The 15,085-nt window shown below is 36.3% G+C and overlaps 1 protein-coding gene and 1 pseudogene across 50 annotated transcripts in view; one reads left to right on the plus strand and one right to left on the minus strand.

Moving 5' to 3' along the window:
- Positions 1-15,085, minus strand: part of RIMS2 (regulating synaptic membrane exocytosis 2) — a 341,566-nt gene that overhangs the window by 142,872 nt on the left and 183,609 nt on the right. For 27 of the 50 annotated variants that reach the window (XM_059671962.1, XM_059671970.1, XM_059671964.1 and 24 more), the window contains one exon: positions 11,186-11,251. The exons of the other annotated variants lie outside the window; for them this stretch is intronic. In XM_059671962.1, coding sequence (XP_059527945.1) covers positions 11,186-11,251 — 66 coding nt within the window. The remainder of the gene's footprint in view (positions 1-11,185; positions 11,252-15,085) is intronic. 50 annotated transcript variants of the gene reach the window in all.
- On the plus strand, positions 5,345-5,915 carry LOC132220084 (ragulator complex protein LAMTOR5-like; annotated as a pseudogene).

The raw sequence follows: 15,085 nt of genomic DNA on the forward strand, positions 1-15,085 counted from the left end.
CATCTTTCTCTTTTATTAGTGTAGATGGTAAAGCAAGAATTAGTCTCCCTCATGACCAATGTATCAAGGATGTCCACTTTACCTATAAATTCTCTCAGTCTTATTTTTTGTAAAGAAATGCAAACAATTTAAAATTAAATAAGAAAGAACACAATTTCCCATATGTAATTAATTATAAGGTATACAATTTCAGATCAATAGATTAAATAACATTGTAGGAAGTGAATACTGGGTTTATTCTACAATGAATCTTATCATTATCTGACACTTTTATTCAAGGGTAATATATAAGTCAAATAGTTTTTAAATATTTTGAAGTCCATGTACCATAATATGCTTTATTTCCTAGATATTTTTATATGTGTATCCAGAAAATGCCAAAAAGCTGAGATTAAATACATATACAATATTCAATTACTTGTCAAAAAGAGGGAAAAAGGCAACATGGTAGTTTAAAAACTCACAATTCTATTATTATTCTTAAAAAATAACTATTTTAGAGAAAACACTTCTTTTAGAAATTAATATGCTCAATAATTTGTTAGATTATTGGTGTACATACCTATGAATATATTTATCACAATAGATAACCAGAATCAAAGGGATATACATTCTTAAGATTCCTTAAAAACCTATTTTTAAACAGTATTAATATTTATATTATTTTCACATTTCCTAGTTAATAATTGAACTATCTCATTATAAAACATATAGTAACAAAACTTAGTGGAACATCTATGACTACCCAAACAGAAATTCAGGCTATTTAATTTATTTATACAAAATTTGATTTATTCTGATTCTATCAAGCAATTTTTCCAAGTGAAAAGTGAAATGTTAAGAGATACACACCTTCACTTCTTTGACACTATATTTTTAATAACTGGAATATATCATTGTGAGTGAAATCCAGGGAATCATTTAAATTGTGTTGCTATGTTCTTTGTCCTTTAAATGGTTCTGCTATCTATAAAGCAAACGGGTCACTCCTTAGGAAATATCCCTCAAAAATATATCTTTTTAGTGAAAAAGTTGTTTGAAGACTATAATCAGTTTTAAATTTTACTTACATTGTCTCTTCATTTCATAAATAGTATAAATTATATGATTTCCATTGTGTGAAATGGAAAGTCTGTTAAAAAGTAAAACATGAAAAGAACCACAGATGGAGGCAGAGATGCCTGAAATGCTCCACCACAGTGAGTGGAATGGAAAGCTGCCATATTTTAAATTCTGATTACACAACAGAAGGTCAAGGTAACTTCTGCTCCCACGACAGGTCTTCTTACTAGATAAGAACTAAGTAATTGCTGAGAGCATCGAAAGCAGCCAAGCCTAAGCCTCATGAAACGCCCAGTCTCATAGCAGGTTTTTTAGGTGATTGAAATTTAAAGCTTGACAACCTACACTTAGTCAATTTTCATTTTAAGATAACATAAATAATTAATTCTGAATACAGAGTAGCAACTGAGATGTGGGAAATAATGGAAAACCATTTACAATGCATAAAACATTTTAGTGCCTTTTTGGGTTTCTTAACCTGGGGTCTGTATTTCAAGGTAAGTAATTTCCTTTGCAACCCTACTTGTGTACTTTATTTTACTTTATGCATTTTATATATTTTTATTTTTATTGATTTTAGAGAGGAAGGGAGAGGGAGAGAGAAACATCAGTGATGAGAGAGAATCACTGACTGACTCTCTCCTGCACGTCCCCTACTAGGGATCGAACCTGCAACCTGGGCACGTGCCCTTGACCAGAATCGAACTGGGACCTTTCAGTCCACAGGCTGATGCTCTATCCACTGAGCCAAACTGGCGAGGGCTTACTTTATGCATTTTAGAACATTATTCAAAAAAAGATGGCCATAGGTTTTACAAGATTGCCAAAGGTTTAAAACCACTCACATAAAAATTTAAATCTTTCTTAGGTAAATAATTGGTTGTCTTTCAGAAAGTGATTTAATATATGTCATGGTTCTATCCTTTAAATAAACTGGTTATATTTTCTAATATATGTTTTAAATAGTTCACTTTTTATACGTCATTTACCTGGATAGATTGCTGCTCTGCCCTATGTAGTGGCTGCTATTCCAAAATGCAAGCATTTGGAGAGGACACAGTTGAATAGCCCTCTGCACACAGAGCTAACTCACATTGACTAGCACTATTGTAACAAGAGCCAGTAATTGTTACACCAGCTTTGAAAGCATAACTGGCACACGATGCTACTGAGATCAGGATTTCTAAAGAAAAAATAATTTTATAATCATCCAGTGAAACTGCCATTTTCAGTCATTTTTCCTCTCAGTATAGTTGCTCTTAAAAGATTAAAAAAAAAAAAAATTCCAGGTATCTGCCACAGCTTCCTGCTTATTTCACCAGTTTTGCTACTTATTTATCCTATTTTAAATCAAGTACAAGGAATTTATGCAGTCTAGCAGGAAGAAGAGGCCACAGAACATTCTTTCCATAACCACTAATATCAACCATCACAATGGTACAACTCCAAATCAACAGAAGCTCAATGCAGAGTATCTCTCTCGATATGGTAGAATACGAACACTACTCAAAAATTTAAACAACCAGCACAATGCAAAGTTTCAAAGTAATAACTCAGATATGTCAGTGAAAATTGTCCTAAAATATAACTCAGACCCTGCAGTCTATGCTTAAATCAGTCATATTTCATATTTATATTGTAAAGATGCCCTAGTAAAGCTAACAGGATTTCTTTAAAAATAAATCTTGTAAAAAAGTAAAGCTGTTTGCCCTAGCTGGTTTGGCTCAGTGGATAGAGCATCGGCCTGTGGACTAAAGGGTCCCAGGTTCGATTCCAGCCAAGGACACATGCCTGGGTTGTGGGCTCAATTCCCCCCGCCCCCCAGTAGGGGGTGGGCAGGAGGCAGCCAATCAATGATTCTCTCTCATCATTGATGTTTCTATCTCTCTCTCCCTCTCCCTTCCTCTCTGAAATCAATAAAAATATATATTTTTTTAAAAAGTAAAGCTGTTTAGGAATTAGTTTTTATTTTTATAAAGAAATTATTTCTGCCAGAACTGGTTTGGCTCAATGGATAGAGCGTCAGCCTGTGGACTCAAGGGTCCCAGGTTCGATTCCGGTCAAGAGCATGTACCTTGGTTGCGGGCACATCCCCAGTGGGGAGCATGCAGGAGGCAGCTGATTGATGTTTCTCTCTCATTGATGTTTCTAACTCTCTATCCCTCTCTCTTCCTCTCTGTAAAAAATCAATAAAATATATTTAAAAAAAAGAAATTATTTCTTTCCAAATCTGAAATATTTAAAAAATTATGTCTCTCTGGGGGCAAGGAGTATAATCTCAGGCTTGGTGTGAGAAATGCCTCCCTATACCCACACAGTAAACTGATTCACACAACAGAAGCATTATACCTTTGATAAAATAGGTTAAATGTCTAGAGATTTTTCTGAACATGAGCTGCATAGTATAAGAAATAAATACATAATAAAATTTTTAAATGAAAAAAAATTTAAATGAGACATTTTAGGGTAATTAATATAACATATATAGGTATAATGTAACAAATAATTTAAAGTAATCATATGGCTCAACTATATAATTTTCATGTTCATCATAATGTAAGAGGTAAAAGTTTAACTTTTAAAAAAACTCTAGCTTATATTAGTTTAGCATTGCTTTTAAAGTTAAAGAAATTGCAAGACACAAAACACTCACCATGAAAATCATGGTAAGTAAGTACTGTGTACAAATAGGAACATTTTATTGTTTTGGTGGAAGATAGATTAATTTATCCTTGGGAATGACAGCATTTCTCCATAGGGCATTTCTGTACAGTTAAACATAAATTATGTATTTTGTTAAAAATAATTAAGCTTATTAAAAATAATAGCAATGTCTAGAGTCAGCCATGTTAATAACAATCTAAAATGGGAAAATGTCAATAAAACATATGATGAGAGACAGCAAGACAGCTTTAATTTAGAAAAACATATTACTATTACCCATAAGCATGAATTATCATCAAAAAGAGAAGTGTCTCATGTCTAGAGAAGTATACTGGAAACAGCAAGAAGAAAAGGTTAAAAAAAAAGAAAAGGTTAAATATCCTAATTTCCTCAAGAATAATAGGATCAAATACAATAATGTATTATTTATATGCACACAGAGAAACATATAAGATGTAAATACCTTGAGAATATTTTGATTATCTTATTAAGTATTTATAACTTTTGTTAATTTTTACTTCAAAAAAAAAAAATACCCCACCAGAAACAAAACTATGAATAAGTAGGATTACTTACTTAGCAACAATTAAAATGCAGCAAATTAATACATCTTTAAAATATATATTTTCAAAATCCTGAGAGAAAATATAATTACCAACTTCTAGGTATAAGATTTTTATTTTACTAAATAAATAGTTTCCATTTTTGGAAAAGTTAAATAACGTTTGTCAATTGTAAGAAATTCAAGATATTCTACCAAGGATTTGGCCCTGTTTTCCCTTCCTAGATCCTTAAAAATTCCATAAAATACCAAACATTTTAAAGATGTAGATCAAAGGACTGAATTATGCATTGTTTTTCTTAATAAGAATAAATGTGCTGAGGCATGGTCCTCACATTAGAATATCTGAGTGTTATGTTCAACAGTTTCACTGATCAACTTTTTTAAAAATATATTTTACTGATTTTTTTTTACAGAGAGGAAGGGAGAGGGATAGAGAGTCAGAAACATCGATGAGAGAGAAACATCGATCAGCTGCCTCCTGCACACTCCCTACTGGGGATGTGCCCGCAACCAAAGTACATGCCCTTGACCGGAATCGAATCTGGGACCCTTGAGTCCGCAGGCTGACGCTCTATCCACTAAGCAAAACCAGTTAGGGCTCACTGATCAACTTTGAACAATTCTTTAGCCTTCTATTTGCTTTGCTAACTTTACACTGATAGTTGAATGTGTATAGTGCAAATTCCTCATACACAGCACTGCCTGCTGCCCTTAGCTGCCACTTCATAATATCAGACCAAATCACACACAAAGTATACAAAGGTAGCTATCTGAGGGTCATATAACACACACACACACACACACACACACACACACACACACACACACACACACACATTTTCAGGCATAAATACTCTCTGCGTTAGTCACTACTGATTACATGATACCTAACAGTCAACAAAAAATTAGTAGAATCACCAGAAATCAAGAAAAATAAGGCACACTGTCAAGAGGCAAAACAATCAACAGAGTCAGGCTCAGAGGTGACACATGTTGTAATAACAGATAGGGATTTAAAATAAGCATGATTGATGTTAAAGATATAGAGGAAAGATGGAACACACACACACACACACACACACACACAGCTGCAGAAATTTCAGCAGAGATGAAACCATAAGAGAGTCAAATAGGAGGCCTGTGGTGGAGGAGACAAGGTGCTGCGAGGTCCTTGCAGTGTGGGCAGTGGGTGGGCTGGAGGCACCTGAAGAGCAGCACTTGGAGGACACGATGAAGATCCATCCACTATTGGAGTTCTGTGTCCTGTGCAGAGATTCACAAGGACTCAATCTGGGCTGCAGTGGGAACCTGGGGTGATATCTGTTAGAGCCCAGCAGGCAGCTAAGCTAACCTCTGACCCCACTGATATGCCTGTGGTGTGTCTAGAGATAATGAAAATATTATCATCCAGAAACGCAAAGACATCATGGTAGCAGGGCACAAAATGGCCTCTGGAGGTCTCCTATCAGTCCGCACCAGCCTCACATAGGGATTTGATGCTACCTACGCTCATTATCTAAAAGAGCTGTTAAAGTTGGAGCAGTTTAGGCCAGTCATTTAATATGCGTTGGGCACTTTTTCATTAATTTTAGATAAGTCCACAGTGTCAAAAAGTAGCTTATCAAAATATTAGTAAGAAACGTTATGCTCTGAGGCAGCAGACCTAGATCACTTTGTATGTTGAATTTTTTGTCTTCAATATAAATCTGACTGGAAGAAAAAAATTTCAAATGGAAATGCTAGGAACGGCAGAAAATAGAATGCGGCAATATGTTAGTTTGAAAATTAGCTTGGAATCATTTTATGGAGATCTAAAATGCCCAGTTAATAAGTTTAAACATTTCATTTAATTAAATGAAAATTAAATCCATTTAATTTTCTATTAGAGTGACCAAAAGCTTCTGAACAAAAGTAAATTTTAAGTAATTAATTATGAAGAACAATTCAGCCATAGCATATAGAATGAGTTATAGTAGGAAAAGGCTGACATTTAGTAAGAGGGAAAGGAATGGATGATAACTATAAATCACAATGTACAAAATAAAGAATGTACAGTATTCGAACACACGTTATAAAGAATTATAGAAACAAAATGTCAGGGTCAGACAGAATCTCAGAAGTCATGTAAACTACTCTTTCGTTGTAAAAATAAGCCAACTATGGCCCACAGAAACTTGGACAAAGTTACACAATTGGATGTTTTCTGAGCTAGAACTTGAATTGAGCTTTCTTAATTCTAAAGCCTATAAACTTCCTTGGTAGCAAAAATGTGTGTGTGTTTTTCTCTTAACCCTTTGTACGTCATAAGTGTCTATAGACGCAAGCAAATTGATTTTTTAAGTTAAATTCAAAATATCATGGCATGTGGGGATGGTTTCCGTTTTGGACGTGTGACAGTTAACTGTCAATGAATGCTGACAAATTACTCTATGAATTAAATGTAGAAATGAATAAGCCAAAGAAAAAACCTGAAATTCCCTGCCTCCAAAAGAAAATGATCTATTACCAGAAATAGGAGAATTCTTGAGAGGGAATGATAGTAACTTGAACGTCAATTTTAGAGAGAAAGTAATTTGCAAAGTAATTGTACAGTATTAATATTTCACTATTTGTTGACTAAGTAGTTCTTTCAATACTATTTATAATACCCAGGCACTCTACTAGGTATTAGAAGTTTTGGTCAAAGCTATAGCAATGATAGGATATAGGACAACATATGGTCACAAAGTTGAGGACATGAGAAGTAGAGAAGGAGGTAAGAACAGTCAAGGGGTAGAATGAGAATCAGAATAGTACTTCATTAGAGAAACAAAAGAAAAAGAAGAAGGAATTAGCCCTGTTGGTATGGCTTAGTTGGTTGGAGTTTCACCCTGTACACTAAAAGGTCATGGGTTTGATTCCCAGTCAGGACACAGATCCAGGTTATGGGCTCGATCCCTGGTGGGGGTGCATGCAGGAGGCGGCTGATCAATACTTATCTCTCATATTGAAGTTTCTCTCCCTCTCCAAGACGCAAAATGAAAGAGAGAGGGAGAGGGACAGGGAGGCGAAAAAGGAGGAAAAGGAGGGAAAGGAGGGAGAGGAGGAGGAGGAGGAGGAGGAGGAGGAGGAGGAGGAGGAGGAGGAGGAGGAGGAGGAGGAGGAGGAGGAGGAGGAAGAGGAAGAGGAGGAGGAGGAAGAGGAAGAGGAAGGAGGGAATCTAATTCTAAATTTTTATATGTAGCCTAAACTTCTTTAAAGCTTTCAAGATATTTATTTCATTCCTTTGATTCTTCTTTTAAAGCCTCCAACTCCACCTTTGTTAAGGTAGCACATGCACCCAGGTACCCAAGCTATGAGCCTGGGAGTGTTTCTTGACTCTCTGCTCCCCCTCAACACCCAAATCCTTTTATTTACCAAGTATTATAGATTTTAATTGACTAAATCTCTTGTCTCTCTGTATCTCCATTGACTATCTTACCTAGTTCAGGCCCTCAAAGAGTTTCTGTGGTCCTAGACCCGTGGTCGGCAAACTGCGGCTCGCGAGCCACATGTGGCTCTTTGGCCCCTTGAGTGTGGCTCTTCCACAAAATACCATGTGCGGGCGCGCACGTACAGTGCGATTGAAACTTCGTGGCCCATGCGCAGAAGTTGGTATTTTGTGGAAGAGCCATAGTCAAGGGGCCAAAGAGCCGCATGTGGCTCGCGAGCCACAGTTTGCCGACCACTGTCCTAGACCATGGCAAATACCCCAATACATACTTTTCTTTTCTATAACCTTTACTTTCAAATCAACCATCCAGAGTCTCTAGAATATAATTCTACAGTGAACATATTATAGCCATCCCCTAATTAAAACTCCTCAAAGAACCTGTACATGTAAGCAAGTAAAGAAAGTGGAGACTAATAGGGAAAGCTTAAGGGTCAAGAGGGAAGAGTTCCTCTATTAACATAAAAGAACTGATGAGGTAGAAGTAACTCAACAAAAGAATGAAAAAGAACCATGTGGAGTTCTGGTCCAAGAGTGGAGTATTTGAATTAAGATTTCAAAGGCTTGTCAAGGGCGGGGGGGAAAAAAGGAGACATATGTAATACTCTTTGTAATACTTTAAGCAATAAAAAAAAATATTTCAAAGGCAGAAAAATTTGAAGTGATCATAAGACTCAGAGTATGGTCATGGTGGTGACTGACTGAAGTAGAATTGGAGGTAAAGTCCACTCCTTCGTATTTGAAACAGTCAAAGAAGTTAGTGGGTGTTGAATAGATCATTCAGATGAATTCTAACATCAAAGTGATGAAGAAGACTAAAGCCAGGTGCTAAAAAATTCAGTAATTAAAATAGAATAACCAAGAGATCAACAGATGATACTAACATGAAAGGGCAATGGGTGGTTGTGCTAAGTTGCATTACATATAAAGGTACAGAAGTTTAAAACAAGAAGCATAGACTGTTATGGTAATACTAGAGGCCTGGTGCACGGACTCGTGCACCAGTGAGATCCCTCGGCCTGACCTGCAGGGATCGGGCCAAAACCAGCTCTCTGACATCCCCTGAGGGGTCCCGGATTGTGAGAGGGAAGTTCTTGGGTGACGGACCTCGGAATTGGGCTCCCTTCTCTCTGGTTCTGGGTGAGTCACCTGAGAACCACAGCTGCAAGTCACAGCAGCTCAGCAGCTCCTGCGTTGAGCATCTGCCCCCTCGTGGTCAGTGAGCGTCATAGCTACCTGCTGATCTCTTAGGCTTTTATATAGATAGATATGTAGGAGAATGGGGAGGTGATTAGATAAGCTTTCATATCTTCAGTAATCCCAGAATCTCAGTGCACTAAGATGAGGTCAGAGGAATTGAGTAACTCGGAAAGTCAGCAGAGTGAAAACAAATGATCCAAGTCCCTTTTTAAAAAAAAGCAAAGTAAGGGAATGTAAAATGAAAAATTCAGTATCGCTTTTCTTACTTCTGTGGAAGAGGCACACAAATGCAACAGGCAAGGAGCCTCCAGAAGATGCAAGGTGTATAAGCATATACTCTGGTTCTCAGGTTGGGTAGTAGATTTGTGGTTGTTCATTTCATTATGTTTTGAAATGTGCACACATTCTTTTCTATGTATCAGACTGATAATGATAAAAGAAAATACTTTAAAAAGCAATGAAAGAACTTCAATCTTACAAAATCTACCCAATCTGTCTTATGCATAGACTCACAAATTGGAATAATTTAAATGACAGCAAACCTTACAGTAAGCTATTTGACAACTTGTTTTTTAAAACTGCTTTTCCTATCTGTGTTTTACTTTAATGCAAATATTAATGATATTGTGTTTCCTGACACAAACCAAATCATGGCACACAAAAAACAATTCAGAAATGCATCCTTCAAAATGGGCCAGCTAGGTTGAGAATTGTTATGTATTGTGAAATTAATAACCAACCAAGAAATGATCAAGAACTGATTCTATCCATGTTGACTTATTGAACGAATAAGTAATATGAGGCAGACAATCTATGTATTGATAATTAAAATTGGGAAAATATAGAATGTAAAAAATATGGTGCATGGTCTTAACTTACAGTGAAATGAAGATACCAGAGTAAGTGGAGTGAGCCTATAATCAGTAATGTCTCATTCATGTCACCTACCTTAAGAAAGGTCTTGGTTAATTATGAGGACAGTTATGTAACCACGGTTCCATATATTTTTAAGATAAATGTATAACCATTGCAACCAAAAATAGTCTAAATGTTACATACAGCAATATTAAAAATAAAAAATATAACAACAAATTAAGAATTATTTAGTGTTAAGCAAAATAAAAGGGACTGAGAAAATGCTAAGGAAATTAAATATAGTAATAATCCCTATAATATAATAAACTGAAAGGCATTCAATTTTAATTACATTTACTGAAAGACATCACAAAAGTTGAACTATTAGGAATATATTGAATGGTATCTTTTATGTTTCCTTCCACATTTTTATCTACATCACTTCAATCCTTAGAAATTTACTCATTATTTTTCAATAATTTTTATTAACTCTTAATTATCTAAATTATTAACTATTTTATTAACTCTTAATTAACTAAATTAATAGGATAAAAGTGATCACACATAACTCAAATCACTTTGAAATGATAGAACACAGCATCTAATTCCTTATCTAAACTAGCTGAGCCCACCATATTATCATTGCCACTCTCTTCTCTGCCTATAGGACCTCAAAATGTTGTCCTTGAACTGGCTCAAATCCCTAAAGCTACATATAGGCCTTCTTTCCCTTCTTTTCCTACGTAATCCTCCCTTCTGTTAAATGCCATGTAATTGATATTTCCCTCCAATATAAGGAGAATGGTGGTAGATGAGAAATGAACAAAGATTTCCCCACTGACCCAGTATTCTCCATAGATCTAAAATAATCTACAAGATGACCAAGGGAGCAGATTACAGCCACCTTTGACAAGGTAACCACAAACCAATCAGTTCATCCTCAGCACTTCAGGACTGACTCCTCCACTGTTGAAGGAGGGAAGCGGGTTGTTGAGATATGTACAAATCAACCAGTGCTGTCTAAATACCTAATTATGAACTCCGTTGAGGAAGGTGAGCAGCCACATGTAATTAAACTGTATTCGATCCTTCTAGGAAATCAAGAGTTAATTGTAGTTCTTGGAAAACTAAAATTTTAGAATCATCAAAGATAGGATTCTAACTCATTAAAAGGAAGCAGCATTTTTGACATGTTACTACAAAGAGTTTATATTGCTCTATTTTCTATTATTTTATAAGGATGATGTACCCATATTTCATTATAACCATACGTATATATAAATGAATTAGAAGCAGAAATGAATTATATCATATTAATAGACAGGCACATGCAATTCTAGGAACAGACTCAATTGTAAGGAAAAGTATACCTGCCATCCCTGTGATGACGTTCAATGGTCTGACTGTGTCTGGAGCGAGGTAGAGTAAGAAAGTGACTGCAAGCGCGGCAGAAACAAGAACATAAATGAGACTCAGGGAAGAAATGAAAAGGTAAAGTTTAATTTAAAAAGTGAGATTAAAAAAAGGTAAGCAGATAGTAAGCAAAGCAAATGGAAATTGTTACTGGAAAGCTTGCTCTTTCCACCCAATGTCCATGTGGTATGTCAGCGATAAAAGGTTAAAATATTCTAAATATTCTAAAATAAAACACAACAAAAGATAACAAATTGAGATCTAAATAAATCATATTCCAAAATAAATTCTTGTCAGTTACTACTCAAACATCTTCAGCACAATCTGTAAAATGTTACACAATACAGATGCTTTCCAATTTTGGGGGAGGAAAGGTGAGGAGAGAAAAATAATAAAATAACCAGAAAGCTCAGAAGAAAATAATAAAAGAGGCAAATTTTAATACTTGTGCATACTTAGGAGATTTTATAAGGCAATTATTTCTTCTTCAACCATTAATAACTTAAAAGGCTTTCTTTATAAATTCAATTTAGTAAAGAACAAACTGATTCAAATCATTTCTGATTAATTGTATTTATTAAATTTATAGGATATTATCCATTTTTCCATTCGTTATTTTTATTATACTTATTGCATGCTATTGGCTCTGCTGCATTCCATGCCTCATGTCCACCATAGTCATCAAAACGCACACGGATCTTTCAGCCCTCTGTGATTCTCTTCTTTGCACTAATTGAAAATTTTCCTATTTTCTTAAAACCTTTATTGCTATTTTCTTAAAACACTTAATTTTGGCAGATGATCACTGCCTTTCAGTAAAAAATAGAAACCAACCTTGAACTCTCTCAACCTCCATTCTTCTACCTCTAAATATAGAGCAAACATATATTTATATTTTCACTTGTCCTTTTCTTCTTCACCAAAGGAAGAAATTCCTCTACTTGTAATTCTACTTCCCACATGGCCTTGCTTCATTCATTATTGTCTAGAGGCTCGGTGCACAGATTCGTGCACGGGTGGGGTCCCTCAGCCTGGCCTGTGCCCATTCGCAATCCAGGACCCTGAGGGATGTAGGTAGCAGTGCTGAAGTGGCAGGTGGCTGGGGAGAAGCCCCAGCTGGGGCTGGGCGCAGCTCCACTGCTGCTCATCCTGGGCCTGCTGTGCCTGCCACAACCCCTCAGTAGCGCTGCCGGCCATGGAGGCAGGAGCGGCTCCCGTCACCGTAGCTGCGCTCTCTGCGTGGCTTGGCTTCTCACTGCGTGGGCGCTCCCGCTGTGGAAGTGCACTGACCACCAGGGGGCAGCTCCTGCGTTGAGCATCTGCCCCCTGGTAGTCAGTGCGCTTCATCGTGGCCAGTCGACCAGTTGCTTAGGCTTTTATATATATAGATTACATTCCTCAAGTGCACTTAATCCTAAAAATAAAAGCTTAACTGAACTTGCCTCCCTTACAAACCATTGCATCTCTGTGACTTTCCTTGACTTTTGCCTCCACAATTCTATTGAAGTTATCCTGTGAATGTTATCTTTGAAATTCTAGAAAAATCCTTTAATCTTTTCTTAATCTTCATCATACTGCATGTATCTATGGTATTCGACAGACATTGATTTTCAACCTCTATTTCTTGATACTCCTCTCTTGGTTTCTCAACACTATTTTTCTGGCTATAAAAATCATATCTATTTAACACTTAACTATGTGCCAAGTACTCCATTACACTTTGTCTACTTTATCCCATTTACTTCTCATAAAAACTCTTGGAGGTGGGTTCTAGCATTCCCACCGACAGAGACACAGCTATGAGTGCTTGCCCACAGCCATATAGTAAGTAGCAGGACTGGGTTTCAAGCTCAGGGCTTCCTTAATCTAAAATTCAGGATCTTAGCATTTGTACATATGGCTTGGTCTCTTGCTTCTTTATTCATTTCATCTACTAGATTCCCTTTTTCTGTATTCTTAGGTGCAGTGGTTTCCCAAGATTTAATCCTTGACCTTCCTTATATTCCAAAAAATTCTCTATATCAGCAGTTCTCAACCTGTGGATTGCGACCCCTTTGAGGGTTGAACGACCCTTTCACAGGGTCGCCTAAGAAAACACATATATAATTACATATTGTTTTTGTGATTAATCACTATGCTTTAATTATGTTCAATTTGAAACAATGAAAATACATCCTGCATATCAGATATTTACATGACGATTCATAACAGTAGCAAAATTACAGTTATGAAGTAGCAACGAAAATAATTTTATGGTTGGGGGGCACCACAACATGAGGAACTGTATTAAAGGGTCTCGGCATTAGGAAGGTTGAGAACCACTGCTCTATATAATATTACTTGTTCTTATGGTGCAAACTCTAGCTTTAGCCTTAATTTTTCTTTGGGTTTCACAATGTATTTCCAGCGGCCTCCTGGGCTCTTCACGTGGCTGCTTGGATGTCCTGCAGACTCTTCAGAAAAACACATGCTAATTGTGAGTCTTGACCAAGCCATTTGCCTATTCGGACATCTGGTGCTACACCAGACACACAAAAAGGATTGCAAAGTGAGAATATAAGATATAACACTCTTAAGTAATGAATAGCCTTGGTTTTTGTAAAGCTAAGTTTCCAACAATCTCAATTTAATACAAAACTCTCTGCTTGTCTATAATATTGTTAATGTTTTGCTACTCCATAGTTCCTAAAATATACTCAGTACGATTTAACTATGTTAAAATGTGCTCCTTAAATGTAATAAATAAAATGTTGCATTGTTTTTGTAAAATGAATTCTCTTTTCATTTACTTTCTCTGTATTATCAAACTCTCAGAGATGTGTTTCACCTCATAGTTGATAACTAAAAGGGCCCCAAAGGCTCTAAGTAGGTATGGGTTTGACACTTTCTGCCAGCTCATTGCCTAATAAAAAACTGAGAAATGGCTCAAGAGTGTCAGGAATCTCAGAGACCCATATAGGAGGGTATTTTTCTTCTTAAAATATAAACGTATTAATTGAATTCATTGAAGTTTATGAATGAACATATCTGTTAATTATAGTTCTTTCTTCTAATGCTAAATGTATTGACAAAAAAATTCTGAGGTCCTACATTAAATTACAGTGGTTGGGAGTAAGAGAGAGAGAGAGAAGAGTATTTAGCCCATTAACAGCTGTGGGCCTACTAAGAGACTCCTTCTGTTCCTGACCGTGTGCTGGAGCTTTGAATCAACATCTGTGGCCACCACCAGAAGTCACAGCATCCTGCTTATGCCTGAACTTTCAGGACAGTTTCCCACAACCAATCAAAAGCAGTAAATATCACTTCCTTACTGGCTGTGCGCCTATCCTAGAACTGCCCACTCCACTTCCTCCCACCCCTTTATCTGTAGCCAATGTAAGTTCTCTCAAGACAACTTTCATCCTTCTTCTTCAAAACATAAAACCATCTGTTAATTCCAGGACGGCGAATGTGTTTGTTTTTTCTACCTCGACATGCTGCTGCTAGCTTGGACTTCACACTGCAGGACCTAGTCCGTTTCTGGATAGCATTTGGCTCAGTAACCCTTTTCTTTCAGAGATTTTGGCCATCAAAGTTTTTTGTTTGTTTGTTTAACTCCATGTACCCAAAATATTCTGGCCTCTAGGATAAACAAAATTCTTACTACAGGATATCACTGACGTGTTACAGAAATATTATCTAGTACTCCATACTTATTCTAATAGTAAATTAAGTCATGTAAACACATAAGCTCTTAAACTAATTTCTAACACTAAAGCTACATAGTTTTTCCCAGGAAAATTATGTTCCTAGTTGTAGCAGTTAACACAATTTACCATAGAAGCAATGATACAAAAAGTAATAGGGGATAGAGAGGC

Source organism: Myotis daubentonii, chromosome 17, assembly GCF_963259705.1.
Source record: "Myotis daubentonii chromosome 17, mMyoDau2.1, whole genome shotgun sequence".
Taxonomy (NCBI): domain Eukaryota; kingdom Metazoa; phylum Chordata; class Mammalia; order Chiroptera; family Vespertilionidae; genus Myotis; species Myotis daubentonii.